This window comes from Primulina eburnea, chromosome 8 (genome assembly GCF_022965805.1).
Source record: "Primulina eburnea isolate SZY01 chromosome 8, ASM2296580v1, whole genome shotgun sequence".
In the NCBI taxonomy this organism is placed as follows: Eukaryota; Viridiplantae; Streptophyta; class Magnoliopsida; order Lamiales; family Gesneriaceae; genus Primulina; species Primulina eburnea.
Window position 1 is genome coordinate 1,230,066 of NC_133108.1, and position 16,486 is coordinate 1,246,551.

General features: G+C 35.8%; 2 protein-coding genes across 2 annotated transcripts; both read left to right on the forward strand.

Annotated features, from left to right (window-relative positions):
• The first annotated feature begins 586 nt into the window (after positions 1-586).
• On the forward strand, positions 587-2,044 carry LOC140837647 (mitogen-activated protein kinase kinase kinase 20). Its single transcript, XM_073203762.1, has one exon. It carries the CDS (start codon positions 771-773, stop codon positions 1,830-1,832), a length of 1,062 nt encoding a protein of 353 aa, XP_073059863.1. The 5' UTR covers positions 587-770; the 3' UTR covers positions 1,833-2,044.
• A 2,245-nt stretch (positions 2,045-4,289) lies between these two features.
• LOC140838231 (DNA polymerase alpha catalytic subunit) lies at positions 4,290-16,116 on the forward strand. Its single transcript, XM_073204393.1, has 31 exons — positions 4,290-5,617; positions 6,370-6,657; positions 6,731-6,814; positions 6,994-7,068; positions 7,262-7,326; positions 7,635-7,725; positions 7,813-8,001; positions 8,372-8,535; positions 8,647-8,761; positions 8,989-9,168; positions 9,239-9,352; positions 9,473-9,592; positions 9,679-9,990; positions 10,129-10,221; positions 11,135-11,253; positions 11,341-11,413; positions 11,510-11,566; positions 11,669-11,761; positions 12,133-12,255; positions 12,338-12,435; positions 12,564-12,609; positions 13,111-13,224; positions 13,337-13,420; positions 13,543-13,656; positions 13,746-13,835; positions 13,933-14,009; positions 14,502-14,721; positions 15,054-15,107; positions 15,186-15,305; positions 15,577-15,651; positions 15,759-16,116. The coding sequence occupies exons 1-31, from the start codon at positions 4,409-4,411 to the stop codon at positions 15,903-15,905; spliced, it is 4,803 nt and encodes a 1,600-aa protein (XP_073060494.1). The 5' UTR covers positions 4,290-4,408; the 3' UTR covers positions 15,906-16,116.
• Positions 16,117-16,486: the final 370 nt, after the last annotated feature.

Genomic DNA, 16,486 nt, shown 5'->3' on the forward strand with positions numbered 1-16,486 from the left:
TTCAATATTTAAATAAATATTTATATCTTAAATATCTATAATCAACTTATTTAAAATAATGATGAAATTATACGACTTTCATGGAAGGTTGATAAAATACTTTATTCAATTATATTAGAGTCTAGATTAAAAAAAAAAAACCAGTTTCTTAAATTACGCCCATAATTATATACATATATATCTGAAAAGAGTATATTAGAAATTTTTATTATATTGCATAATTTAAAAGATCTTTCACGTTTCAATTAAATTAAGTATATATATATATATAATTATAAGCTAATAATCTCTCCAAATCCAGTTGAAAGTTATCAATTAACAACTAAATACTGAATTATTAATCAAGGGTAGCCATCACTTAATAATAAAGTTGAAAAGAGGTGCGGGGGAGATTGATAAATGCCGTGGTTTGAAGTGTAAAAAGTCACCAGCATAAAAGCGTGGTCATTATTAAATTAAGCCTAATTAATTATTGTACAAAATATCAACCACGTTTCCGAAACCAATGTTACGCGATATGTCCTTCTTAACCACGCACGTGGTTTTTTTTATATTTTTAGAAACCAAGCCTTCCACTAACGTTTGAAGCTACGAATTTACACCAACTTACTCCTAAAACCTTCCTATATATACAGAGTTTCACAATTTCACACAGGAACGTGTAGTTTCGGCTCTGTATTTCCAATCTCAATCTTCTCCTCCAAAGGCAGAAGTTCAAGCTTGAGTATATGTATAAACAATTTGAAATACTCTTTTGCGTTTACTGAAGAATGGATTGGATTCGAGGTGAGAAACTGGGGCATGGTTGCTTTGCTATTGTAAATTTAGCGGTGCCCAGAAGCAAGAGTGGTGGAGTTTTCCATTTAATGGCGGTGAAGTCTTGCGGGTTTTCGCAATCTTCTTCTCTCATGCAGGAGAAATTGATTCTTGACGAGCTTAAAGACTGCCCGGAGGTGATTCGTTGCTTTGGAGAAAGTTTTTCATATGAAAATGGCGAAAAGTTGTATAATGTACTGTTGGAGTACGCCTGGGGCGGCACTTTGGCTGATAAACTCGAGAATTATAGTAATCGGAGGCTTCCGGAATCCGAAGTCCGGCGGTGCACGAAGGCTTTGCTTAGAGGGATTCACTACATTCACAAGCTTGGGTACGTTCACTGTGATATTAAGCTTCAAAATATTCTCTTGGGCTCTGACGGTGGGGTGAAGGTTGCGGATTTCGGGTTGGCGAAGAAAGCAGGAGGTGTTTCGGGGTGTGGATTAAGGGGCACGCCGCTGTACATGTCGCCGGAGATGGTCTGCAGCGGGGAACAGGGCCCTCCTGCGGATATCTGGGCTGTTGGATGCGTGGTGGCGGAGATGGCCACAGGATCTCCGGCGTGGCAGTGCTCCGACGTGGCGGGGCTTTTGTTTAGAATCGGAATTGGCGAGGGGGTGCCGGAAGTGCCCGGGAGTTTGTCGGAGGAGGGTAAAGATTTTGTTAGGAGATGCTTTGTTAAGAATCCAAGCAATAGATGGACGGCTGAGATGCTTCTAAATCACCCCTTTATTTCTGATGGTCAAGATTTTGACGATGACGTCGACGCCGTTTCCTTAACAACCAAAGAGGAAGAAAGCGTCTCCATTTCTCCGAGATGCCCATTAGACTTCCCAGATTGGGCTTCGTCAACATGTTCAATTACATCATTGCCACCGCCGGTATATTCTCCGGAATCCGCCTCCAGTTTCCCAGGCGACTTTTTGTACGTTTCACCGGGGGTCCGTCTGCGAGACTTGGTAAACAATCAAATCCTTGATTGGTCGGTTTCGGATGATTGGGTAACGGTTAGGTGACGTAGCTCGTTAGGCCAATTCAAATAACAAGAAAACAGAATTGATTTTATTACTGATATTTTTTATCTTTCCTTTGTAAATTTTCATTTTTCATTTTTTTCATTTTTAATTAGGCACGTTATAGCTTTCTCTCTTCTACATTTATTATAGTCATGTAGGATTGTACCGAATTCGTAGAAAAATTTGTCCATATTGAAAGCCAGGATGCATACACTAGATTAAATACATTAAAGAAATGGATATTTAAATTTATTCAAGTCCTGGAAACAATTTCATCAAACAATATCATCTATTTATTAGTTTTTATTTGAAAAATGAGACTGTTGCTTGGGTGTGTTAGGCAAAGATAAGTTATTTGCTTAGTTGCCATGCTTTTTCTGTTTTTCTGATATTTTCATTTTTCGGCAGCTTTGCTGCAACTTGCTAGCCGGCAGCAATATCCATTGAATTCAAGATACATATCCTCGACTGTGTACGTAACAACTAGAATCTACCTTGAATTTCGTGCACGCAAGTTAAATAAAAAACAGCATTTCCCTATCCAAGATAGGAACAACTATAAATAAACATTATATGTTTCGAATAAACAGGAAATCTCAATCCCTTTATATGTATATATATCGTGACCTTCCGGACCATGTTTAGAGTCGTAAGAAACAAACAGGTATAGAAAAAAGGACAAATTCAATCGATATTAGCGTTCTATATTTGTTCGTAATATAATAATAAAATAAAGACATCTTTGTTTTTCAAGCGCAAAAATAAAATAATATGTCCCTATCCGATTTTACATTATTATAAAATTTAATTTGAGGTCATCACTTGCAAGTCGTGGCCAAGTCCTATATCGAGCAGCAATGTGTGTATTTACATCCCAAAATAATAATAATATATATATATATATATATATATATATATATATATATATATATATATATATATATATATATATATAGTCGCATTTTATTCGTTGCTTGCCAAGTTAGAATTGGTCTTACCTACCAGGTTGGTTGTATATGTTGATCGTTTTAAACGATAACATACCAAATTCAATTGAATTATAGACCATTTTATCTCAGTTCAATATTGTTGCATGTAAAAGATATATATTCGGAATTGTGAGATCTTATTTTACATACACACACACACACACACTAATATATATATATATATATATATATATATATATATATATATATATACAGTTTTGATATACTGCACACTTATGTGAGCACCGATGAATGTCACTCACCCATTGGATATGTAATTTTTCTATATTTCATCACATCCAATAGACGAGTGACACCTCATTGGTGCTCACATAAGTGTGCACGGTAGATGTGCAACATATCCAAAAACTATATATATATATATATATATATATATATATATATATATATATATTAATGAATGATGTTAAAAAAAAAGAAGAAACATTGATCTTGTTTGTTAAATTGTTAATAGTAGTTCGTACGTAACTTCTGCCAATTAATGCTTGAATTTCGGTGAAACCGTTCTTATGAAATAATAAAATTGACACCGATATATCAACTTGATGAAAGGAAAAAAAAAAGGTTGGGACTTCTGTATTTTAATTGTAATTTTTAATCATTACATTCACTTAAATAACGAAAACCATCTCACCTAAATCTCTAAATATAAAAATATTGATCTAAATATAATATGTAGAGTGAATTATACGTTTATAACCTTTTTTTTACTATTAACAAACTGCCCACTCTCGTAGGATAGGCTTTCATGTATTATTGCGATACGTCGTACCTCACATGGAGATATAATTAGTTTACAACGATTTATTTTGTGAATTTAAAAATTAAAAATTAAAAATTAAATAATAATATTAGTATTAACTATTAATATGTACAAATTTTGATAAAATAATTTTCTGACACATTATGTAGTCGTAGGAGTCAAGGAAAATATATATTAATGCAATATATCATAAAATTGAATATTCATAATTGTACAAAAATTTGTGAGATCGTCTTAACTCTCATCGGTCAATTGATTTTGTGAGGTTGATATTCGATCCGACTCAAATTATGAAAAAAATCACTTTAAGGATAATTATGAAAAAAGTCGACTCGTCTCAGTATAAACATATTCTTATAATTGTATGGTTGAATAGTGAAACAACTTTAATATATTTAAAAATAAATTGATGAAATCATTATTATTGATATTAATAAATGAGATCCATACTTAAATTTACATAACAAGTTTTTGGTCAAAAAGGACCATCAAACTCCGAAAGCTACCCATATATTAGTTTTATTTAATTAAGTTAATTTATTAATGTCATAGTTAATAATTTCCTTGTCGCACGAGTACTTCCCAATCCATCCCAGTATTTCTTAATCTTGGTTTGGATCCAAAGCCCAAAAACTAAACCCAGCCCATGAAATAAACGAGCCCGAGGGATAAATGAAATCAGAATGGCGCCAAATACATATTTCCCGCCAGTGCTTCAGTCTGCAACCCATCTTTCCTCTCCGAATTTTTAGATCTAGCCAGAGAGCAAAATCTTCAGAATTTTACTGGTGGAGCAAAGAACGATGGCAGATGAGGAACCGGTGGAGGGGAGGAGGCGGACCCGGGGTCCTGCCGTGAAGGCGCGTTCGGAAGCACTACAGCGTCTCAAGGCCCTTCGCAGCGGTGGCCGTCGTGAACTCGAATCCGGAGGCTTCCAGATTAAGATGGAGGAACCGATTTATGACACGGTGGATGAAGATCAGTACGAAGCTCTAGTAGCCAAGCGCCGTGAGGAAGCCAAAGGGTTTATTGTCGACGACAACGGCCTAGGGTACGGCGATGAAGGTGAGGAAGAAGACTGGTCACTCGCTGGTGCCTCCTTTTCTTCGGAAGAATCTGAGGGAGAATTCGATCGGCGGAAAAGAAAGAAAAATAATGGAAACGATGATGCGGATAAGAAGGCGAGGGACGTTGTGAAAAAGCCTTCGGCGTTGGCATCTGCGGCAGCATTGATGGGTAAGCAGAAGATTTCTAACATGTTTACTTCCACTGTGTTTAAAAAAGATAATCAGAAGAACTTATCTAGTGATAGTATTGTTGATGATGTGCTTGCTGAGTTTGCGCCCGATGAGACTGATAAGGAGAGGAGAAGGAGAGGGAACAATAGTAATTTGAGTTTTAACCATTCTAAAAATTTTGCTTCTCCCAGCGGAGGGGTTTTACCAGTTAAAATTGAGAAGCCCGTCGTTGGCAGCATTACTCCAGATTCTAGAATTAAAATAAATGGAGAACATCAAGATGATGCGAATGGAGAGTCAAGGAAGTGCTATGCCGAGGAAGGTGAAATAATGAGACGCAAGGAGATTAATTTTGACATCGCAGAGAAAGGAGCTAATTCATCTAATAAAACAATGAACGAGACAAGAAAGGAGAAGAGTGAAGCTACTGAGGATGGAAAGGTGGGCAAAGAATGTTTGATAAATGAAGTCAAAGTTAAGGATGAATCATCTGTTAAAGAGGTTGAGAAAAAAGTGTCTACCCTTAATGCAAAAATCGAAGAGCCAAGAGATCCAGCTTTGAGTGCCAAAATGGGGTGGCAGGCCGTGAGAAGTGCGGGGCAAAATTCAACTGCTGATTGCAATGAATCTGGGCATGGGATGAATCAGAACTCAACCAGCGAGGAGAAATTGGATTTCGAATTGGGGTCTGATGGATCATTGCCTTTCTACATACTTGATGCACATGAGGAGATTTATGGTGCTAATGCTGGGAATCTTTATCTCTTTGGAAAGGTAGGTGAGCAGTACTGTGTGTTTATCTGGTTTTGCATTTTGTGTAATTGTGATTATCTACTGAATTTTGTAGCTAACCATACATTGCTGTCTGATATAGAGGATGGACTTTATAGTGATGATCTATATAGTAACTTAGACTCGCATATAGCATTTTAGAGTGTGATAAAATGATGTAATATTCTGGTTTAGTCCTGTCAGGATGCAAAATCAAGTTCGTGAAGACCCAATTTTTCTCTCCTTTTCTGTTATTTTCTCCAGAAGTTCTCCAGAAACGTAGTCTCATGGACTTTTAGTGAACATATAACCTCAGATGAATTTTTGTATATACTGATCTCTCCATCTTTGAAGTTCCATTATTCTACTACATTTGAAGTAGAGGGTAAGATCAATTCTTGGGGCTTTCCTCTGGTTCTTTTGTTTTATTTGCTATAGGGCCAGTAGATGTCATACTTAAATGAACCTATCAAGCTTTTATGTTTTTTCTTATGTTTCATATAAGGCACAGTTTACTTTGCATGTTTACATGACCAGTCTTTGACAGATTTGCTTCCCACAATACTCACATCGTTTTAACTCTTTCCTCTCAATGAAATGGCTATCTTAAACTATATTTAACATCGTTTCAATGCTGATATGTCTTAAAATATCTTGTCATGTATGTGACTTGGTAGATTTTCTTCCCCATTTGTAGTTTAGAGGTAATGCACTACATGAATTCCTGAAGTTGACTATAGTTGTAATTGTGACAGGTCAAAGCTGGAGCTGCATATCACAGTTGTTGTGTGGTCGTAAAGAACATGCATAGATGTGTATATGCCATCCCAACCTTTTCTTTTGCGCACATTGACACAATCGCAGAGCTAGAGAAAAATGTTGAGGAGTCTCGTATGACTCTCATGGCTTTCAAAGACACAATTTCAAAGCAAGGGAGAGATGGGGAAAAGTCAAGTATGTCGCCAACAGATCTTAAAGATAAAATTGCAAAGCTAGAAAAGGATGTTGAAGAGTCTCGGACAGCTTTACGAGTTCGGCTTCATGTAATTTCATGCCACCAGTTGCTTGCCTATTAATTTTTCCACTCCTCTTTTTGATAATTTTTTCTACTGTCAGGAATGGGCATCTGACTTGAAGTCCGAAATGGCGAAAAAGTTACTGCAGTGTAATGTTTCAAGTTTTAGCATGGCACCTGTTAAGGTCCGTACTGTTTTGCAGATATAGTGTCAGGTCATTTTCCAGATTAAACAGTTGAAGGCAAATTTTGAACTACAGCAGCTTATTTCCTTTTTCCAATTAAGACATTGCTGAATAGTCTTTCTAATGTTGTAAAATCAATTATTAAATCCTCACACTCTGCTTCTTTTGTGGTTTTCTAGAGAAATTATGCATTTGAGAGATCAGACATACCTCGTGGAGATAACTATGTCCTCAAGATCAATTATCCATTCAAGGTATTCGAGGATTGTATTAGATCAGTTATTTTGTGATATATATTCAAAATTTCAGCTGTTTCGGTTGCTATTCAAGCAAATTCTGTATATCAGATTCCCATGATTCCACACAGTGCATGTGAGAATATTGGAGATTAATCCGATGCCAGATTGACCCTCTTTAAGTTATTATGTGTGTTCTTTGTCTTTGCAGGATCCACCGCTTCCATCGGATACTAAGGGAAACAACTTCTGTGCTTTGTTTGGAACTCATAACAGGTATCAATAAGACTTGCCCCCTTTTGGTTATGTTCAGTGATTGACAAACAGGTTGCCCTTTTTTTTTATTATAGTTTTTGGGTGCATTGATGATCAGAACCTTCATAATCTTAGCAACGCTGGAAAATGTTTAAAATATGTTGGTATTGCTAGCTGTCCTGAGAATTTATTTTCTGATGATTTTTATCTCATTGAGGGCCTCGTTGTTCCTCAATAATGTTTGCTTCAGGTTTTCTGATATTCACTCTGTGCTTTTTACAAATACCATCTAATTTAAGGAAGATTTTTAAATACAATGCATAGTGCAGTGGGTTGGAGCTTTTCCTAATCAAAAGAAAAATTAAAGGACCATCATGGCTATCGGTGTCGAAATTCTCCAGCTGTTCTGCTCCTCAACGGGTGAGACTTCTGCAGCGCTGTATTATGCTGTTTAGCCATGTTAATTTTAATTTCGTTCCATAAATCCTTTTTCTTGCATTCGATCAGGTGAGCTGGTGTAAGTTTGAGGTTACTGTCGACGGTCCAAAGGATATTCAAGTTTCAAATTCCTCAAAGATTATATCAGAACTACCTCCAGCAGTAGTTGCAGCAATAAATTTGAAAACTATCACCAACGAGAAACACAATACAAATGAAATTGTGTCTGCTTCTGTCATTTGCTGCCATAAGGCTAAGGTATTTTAATGCATGATATTATTTTCTTCCTATTTCGTTATTTAATAATTTAGTTTGTATGCTCTTCTTCTTTATCAGTTCAAGTGGTTGGCAAGCCAGTGCCTTTTGTTTTCCTGCTTTATTTTTGGGCGCTGTTTTTCCTTTTTTTCAAATGTTATTGTGTTTGAAACTAATGCATATATTTATAAAGTTTATGCTACTATCTGTTAACTGCATAACTCACTGATTTGACACCTGTCAGTAAAGAGCTATCTATAGATTTCAATTTTTGGGGGAAATTCATGCACATTGGATTTTTTTTGCTTCACAAATATTTCTTTAGTAACACAGTCATATTAAATTATCTAGTAATTCGTTATGACACTTCCAGATTGATATTCCCATGTTGGGCTCGGAATGGACTCGTTCGGGTATGCTTAGTCACTTTACGGTTGTGCGGAAACTTGATGGAGGCATATTTCCAATGGGTTTTACAAAGGAGGCAGCTGACAAAAATGCCAAGGCAGGGTCAAATGTGATTTGCTATGAAAGCAGGCTAGTCTTGTTTTAGCTGTGTTTTTTTATATCTGATTTTAGCTTCCTCCTTTAATCGGTTATACTTCAATTTCTCTTCCTAATGTATACTTGCATTGACCCATATCGCAGTGAAAGAGCTTTGTTGAATCGATTGATGATTGAGTTGTACAAATTGGATAGCGATGTACTAGTTGGGCACAACATATCTGGGTTTGACCTGGATGTCCTTCTACACAGGGTGCAGGTACTAATACTTTTTTTGCATTAAATATAAATGTTTGATATTGCAAGAGCTAGTAAAGCCTTTGTGCATGACTCTCACCCTTGTAATATCAAGTTCCATTCTTGGACCTAATTTAGATCTTATCTGTTTGTGCTATATGCTATATGTTTTTTTCTGTTCTGGTCTTCTTTTAGGTTTAACATATGTAGCTTCCTTGAGAATGTCTAACATATCGTTGCATCTTGCAGGCATGCAAGGTGCCCAGCAGTATGTGGTCCAAAATAGGCCGTCTCAAGCGCTCTGTGATACCCAAACTCTACAAAGGAAACTCAGTATTCGGCTCAGGAGCAAGTTCAGGGATCATGTCATGCATTGCTGGCCGACTCTTATGTGACACTTACATCTGTTCTCGAGACCTATTAAAAGAGGTGGAATGTAATGTTTACTATCATATAATTTGTATGGCATCTTATAGTTTACTTTCTCTTCCTTCTTCAGGTCAGCTATTCCTTGACACAGCTAGCAAAGACGCAGCTGAATAAGGATAGAAAGGAGATAACTCCTCATGATATTCCTCAAATGTTTCAAAGTTCTGAATCGCTTATGGAACTTGTATAGACTTCATAACTCTAATACTTAGAAATTTCATTTTGAAGATCTCTGTGTAAAATTGTTATCTAAAACTACCAACGCCATATGATGACCACAGTATGTCCTCTTTTACTATTTCAGATTGAGTATGGGGAGACAGATGCATGGTTATCAATGGAACTCATGTTCCATTTGAGTGTTCTTCCCCTCACACGACAGCTGACAAATATTAGTGGCAATCTTTGGCACAAAACTCTTCAGGTGACAATTGTTGTGAACTTAGAGAGAAGCTTAATCATATGAAACTATTAATCATATAAGACTGCTGCTTTGTTTTCCAATTGCAGGGTGCTAGAGCTCAAAGAGTGGAATATCTCTTGTTGCATGCATTCCATGCTAAAAAATTTATTGTACCAGACAAGTTTTCCGCTCAATCCAAGGAAATAAAGACAACAAAACGTAAAATAAATGGTGTGGAAGGTAGAGATATTGATGCAGATGATACAAATTTTGATGACGAACCTCTTGAGAAAGATCGTGGGAAAACCAAAAAGGGACCTTCCTATTCTGGTGGATTAGTGCTGGAGCCGAAGAAAGGACTATATGACAAGTATGTATTGCTACTGGATTTCAACAGTCTTTACCCTTCTATTATTCAGGTCAGTAGTATTTCAGATTATATCTTCGCATTCTTCTTTACATTAATTACATAGATTTATAAATGAAATTCTTCAAGTAAAGCTATTCCTTTTTCTTAGTTCTTAATCATCATTTCTTTTTGTTATCAAACTTTGCAGGAATACAATATATGTTTCACAACTGTTGACAGAACGGCTGATGGATCTGTTTCCCGTTTACCATCTAGTAAAAAGACCGGAGTTCTTCCGGAGGTAAAACCATCATGATTTCATAAATACCTAGCTGAAATGCATGTGAGATTTTATTGTCCAATGAATTATGTAATAACATCTAACCAGACATTCCTCGTCTGCATTGAATGATGTCTGTGTTAATATATGACATTCGTTAAACTTACTAATTCGTTGTGCATGATTATGAAAGTTCTACCGGACTCTGTTCTTGAATTTCCTTCACTCTATTCTAATGTTCATTGATAAATAGTATGTGTGTAGATAAGGGATTACTTTGGGTGTAGGGATTCTTCCTTTTCTTATGGATTTGATCCCATTGCTTAAATCAGCACATGTAATTCCAAATATTATATAACCAATTTTTTTACCGTGGCAACATTTATATGATGTTTTATCTGTTTAATGTGTTCATTTTTTACTCTATTTTTTCTTGTCGAAGCATTATCGCGTCTTAATCAACTATCATAGCCTTAGATGTTTTGATTGACAGTCGCCTGGTACTTAAGCCCAAGTACACCAAGGAGGCAAGGATTCTATGCAGTCCTGCATATACGTTTTAACTTTACAGCCACAGGATTGACAATCAGTCAAAACCATGGATCAATGTAACACCAGATCCCACCCAATTGTGATATATCCAACCTTTTATCATCATATTCTTTTCGATCAAGCTGTCATCATATTCTTAGCTTGACACTTAAAATTCTAAATCATCTCTACCCTCAACTTCTATTAATGAAAAATTTCATGTTAATTACCATCCCTCAGATAATTATCATTTGTAAGCAGCACATAACAAACAAGCACAAATTAAAAAGTCCCCAAGTAACCTAGTAAGTGTATACACAGGTATTTGAATAACCAAAAGGTCATTTGATTCTAAAACCTGCATAAATATATTGTTTTCTGAAGAATAACTACATTTGATCAGTTGTTAAAGAATTTGGTGGAGAGAAGGAGAATGGTGAAATCATGGTTAAAAACAGCATCAGGTCTCAAGGTTCAGCAACTTGACATACAGCAACAAGCTCTAAAGCTGACAGCAAATAGGTTAGTGTTTACTTTCTTCTTTCACTTTTATTTTGTGTTTCTTCAATAACTATTATTTGTAGGTTTTAAAACAAACTTGTTATGCAGCATGTATGGATGCCTGGGGTTCTCAAACTCCAGATTCTATGCAAAAGCACTTGCAGAACTTATAACACTACAAGTGAGTCATTGTTGCTTAAATATGTATGATGTCATGTTAGATCAGCATATCAGACATGGAGAATTTTGTTGACCGACTCATGCAAGCTGTGCGCAGGGAAGAGAAATTTTACAGAGCACCGTTGATCTTGTTCAAAATACGCTGAACTTAGAGGTCTATACTCTTAACAAAGCACTCAAAATCTCTATATTCATGTTGATTCTTGTTTACTTGCTACTTGTTAAACTATTAAGTTCGTCTATTATTTCCAATCAGGTTATTTATGGTGACACGGATTCAATAATGATCTACAGTGGACTTGATGATGTTGGAAAAGCTAAATTAATTGCAGGAAAGGTCATTCAAGAGGTGTGCATGGATCTACATGATAGTATTAGGTGTAATTTGTTCTTTTTTGAGTGAAATGGAACTTCTGTGTTATCTATCCAATGTAAATCTGCTGCAATACATTGAACCAAAAGCATGAATTAGTATATGATGATTGAATCATTAAAATTGTGCTCAAAATAGCTGTATTAATTTTTTTATATAAATCCTATCAATCATGAGTTTGGATAAAGATTAAGCATTTTGGATGTAATGGAAGATTGTTTCCTTACATTTATTCTCTGCTTGAACCAACACTTGTGGCTTTATTGAAATGTTTTCGTCGGTTGGCAACTGAAGTGAATGCGTTCATTCTATAGTCCATATCCACTAGCTCCTTTTTCTTTTGCTAGGTCAACAAGAAATACAGGTGTCTGGAGATTGACCTTGATGGGTTGTACAAGAGAATGTTATTGCTTAAGAAGAAGAAATATGCTGCTGTCAAATTGCAGTTTAAAGATGGGATGTCCTACGAGGTGGCTTCCTACAACTTTTCTGGTGATTCTATAAATCTAGTATCCTATCTTCTGTTGCAACTAGCTAATAAGATTGGTGCAGGTTATTGAGCGGAAAGGTCTTGATATGGTTCGTCGTGACTGGAGCTTGATATCGAAGGAAATGGGAGATTTCTGCCTTGGTCGAATATTATCCGGAGGGCAAGTTTACTTGCCTTTTTATAAAAATCATTTTACTTGGTTAAATTGGTTATGGAATTTAATGATTTTGAGTTTTCCTACTGTTGCTTAATTTCGGAAGCTTACCGTATATGGTTGTAATGTTGCAGGTCTTGTGAGGATGTTGTTGAAGAAATACACAATTCTCTCATGAAGGTACTTTCTAAACTAGTCACACATTTCCCAACTTAATTCTAACTATTAGTCATCTCTTTGAAGTTCATCTATGTCTATGTTATATTAATTACTATTGAATACTATGCATAACTAGCAGTATTGACTTTGATAGAAGATAATCTTTTGTGAGTTGTGTGATATGATATTTTGAATCATGCTGATGCTTTTTGGACCTTCGTTGGTGATTTGGTTTGTCTAAATATTTTATAGGAGAAATTAAAATACGTTTATAGATACTTTCACATATTTTTTTTACTTTCACACAAATCATTTGAAGCCATAAGATTGGCCGAGCCTTCAACTTTTTTAAGGTGACACATTAATCTATTTTTTATCACGGGCATGCAATATTTAAAGACAAGGAATTGGAACCTAAGCCCATTGTCACGAGGACGCCATCATGCACCTGCTACTTCTCTGGGTAGTATGATTCAGTGATAAAAGAAAGCCAATGTAAATTATGGGTTATTTTAATTGCAGGTACAAGAGGAAATGAGGACTGGACAAATACCGTTAGAAAAATATGTGATCACCAAGACACTAACCAAACCACCTGAAGCGTATCCTGATGCTAGAAATCAGCCTCATGTAGAGGTAAGGTCGTGACGGCTAATTGTAAGAACTACCAGCAACATATTTACACGTTTTACTTTACATCATTTAGTTTGTTCTTATATTTATTGTTCATGTATTATTTTACTATTAGGTAGCACTTCGATTGAAGAAACAAGGTTATGTGACTGGTTGTTCTTCTGGAGATACAGTACCCTATATAATTTGCACTGAGCAGGTTTGATTCTCACCTTCCCTTACCATTCTTGGTGAGATAAATAAGTGCTTGGTTTGCTGGTCCTTGTGACAATTCCTAATCTTGATATCAAACAGTATTTGATCACTTGTTGCATATTATAGGGAAATGGTTCGAGCACCTCTATGGGAATTGCCCAGCGAGCAAGACATCCTGATGAACTGAAAGGAGACAATCAGAACTGGATAATTGACATTGATTATTATCTGGCACAACAGGTTTGTTTTGCTGAACTTAGGTGACAGGGGCTGTTGGTTTTTTAATTTAGTGCATTATTTTGCTCAAAAACTTTTCAAATGTTATGCAGATTCATCCCGTGATATCACGTCTCTGTGCATCAATACAGGGTACAAGTCCATCTCGTTTGGCTGATTGTTTGGGGCTTGATTCATCAAAGGTAAATTATGTAGCACGCTTTCTGTATTTTCAAGCACACTGTATGTACAATTGCAGTTTGGATATAAATGTTTGACTGTTAATTCTTATTTCATCAGTTCCACAACAAATTCAATGATTCTGTCAGCAATGATCCTTCCAGCTCGATGTTAATTACATTTGATGACCGAGAGAGGTACCCATTTCTTTGTAAATGATATTCATTAGTACCGTGCTAAGCAAATCCACAAACTATCAAAAGTCAAGATCTAGATGATGTTTTCTTCATATTCCTGGTCTTTTGTTCTGTTTTGTTGACCGTTGATCTATGGTGTAAAATGTCTCACTTTTATAGCTTAAAGTTCTTAAAAAGATAGAAAGGATTAATCCCATCTTCTGGTATTCATACATTAGCAAATGTTCTTTTCGTTTGAGTGACGGATTGTTAAAAAATTTCATCTTTTCTAGAGGCTTGCTTTCTTGCTCGAGTAAATCGAAGTAATTTTCCTCCCCTGTTTTCAGATTCCTTCATTTTGTGTATCGTCTATAATTTCATGTGTTTATCACAAAACCAAGATCGCCCTCTTGGTTCCTTGAATCCTATAGTTGTTTTCGCCTGTCTTATTACAATATCACTGAATCGGCGGGGTATGAATATTTGTTGGATCTGATGTAATCTGAATTGCAGATATCGAGGTTGTGAACCTCTGGTTTTATCATGCCCCAGTTGCTTCAGCACCTTTGAATGCTCCCCTATTCTGAGCTCGGTGTGTGCATCAATCAATCTAATGACAACAGATATCCAAGATGGATCATCAATCAATAAATTCTGGCAGAAGCTGCGGTGTCCAAAATGCCCAGAAGAAGGCGATACAGGGAGAATATCTCCTGCTCTTATAGCTAATCAGGTAATTTCTTTTCTTTCACTAGATATATGCATGTAAAGGCAATTTTGCTCATCGAAACAATGTATATGTGGTGGGTAGGCTCCTTTGAGTTTTTCGTTGTTGAGAACCATGAATTTACAATTGCTCATGTATTCGAGTCATAGGGAGTGGAGAGATCGGCCTCAACCCGACAGAAAAGAGAGTGTTTGGCTGACAATAGAGTAGTTTTAATTCTCCTCGAATTCTCTATACTTGACAGTTGACGCATAAATACGAAGTTTTTTCATGAAATTCTATGTTATAAATTCTGTAACGGGATTTCAAGATCACTTGGCGATGCTCGGTTTTATCAGGTTAAAAAGCAAGCAGAAGGGTTTATGTCAACATATTACCGGGGCATAATGATGGTAAATGCTTGCATTGTTGCCTCAAGATCAGTACAGCTAAACACAGTTTAACAGTACTTCATTTCTTTTTTCTTGCAGTGTGATGATGAAACTTGCAACTATACCACCCGTAGTGTTAATCTTCGACTACTTGGGGATTCCGAGAGAGGAACCACTTGTCCAAACTATCCCCGCTGTAATGGGCATCTCTTTAGAAAGGTTTGTCCCCTCGCTCTTCTTCTTTGCTCGTCAAAAATTAATCTCATCAAAATATCATTCTACTTCTGCAAGTCTGTGACCATTCATTTAACACGTATTATCCATTTAGTCACAAATTATTAGTTTAGCTCATTGGACAGTAATTTAGTCAGAATCGACTCATATATCAACAATGTTAAAGATAAAATTTCAATTAGAATACTACAGAACTTCCAAATTTTCTGTGATCGAAGATTGTTATTGATGGATCTTCCTTTGCAATTTACTTCAGTACACTGAAGCAGATTTGTACCGGCAGCTAACCTACTTCTGCTATATTTTGGATACATCACACCACGTTGACAAGGTTATATTTTTCTCTGACGCCTTGCTCCTTTCCAATTGCTAACACTAAATGAGAACGTACACCTGAATGAATTAATAGATTCAGACTTAAGTTTGCATTGAATTCAGATAGAAGTCGACAAAAGATTGGCCGTGGAGAAAGAATTTTCCAGAATTCAGCCTCTGGTTGACGTCGCAGCAGCAACAGTGCAGAAAATCCGAGACAGGTGCTCTTATGGCTGGGTTGATTTGAAAAACTTAGTAGTTAATGTTTAGTCGAAAAGTGGTCATATCACTCTATATGTCATCCTTGTTGAAGTGTGGCCAACTGCATGTATTTTCCATTATTTCCCCCCAATATTTGTATATAATTACTGGATTCAAACAATCTATATCTATCTATATACCTATAAATATATTAGTTCCATTTGTGAGCACATTATTATGACATCTTATTTTGCATTTAGACATAGTTGATGTTATTTTAGTAATTGTCCAAGTTAAGGTTAATAGGATGTAATTCATTTTAGTAGTTATCATTCAATTGTATTTATGATGGTAGAAATTGATGTCTTATGCATTTATTTTTTGTTCATGTATTTGTTATGTTCTTGTGATCTTTAGTATTACCTTTTGTATTTTTTTTCACGTGTTTATTATATTCTTGTGACATTTAGTATTACCTCTGTATTATTTTTTTCACTTGTTTTATCATTCTTCGCTTTTTTTATATTGTTTTCTCCATGCTTTTCTTTTTCTTCTTTGCGTATTCTTGTGATATTTAGTATTACGTTTTGTGTATTTCATCTAAGTACATTGTTGTTTGGGCAAAGGTAATGTCCATTACTCTATTAATT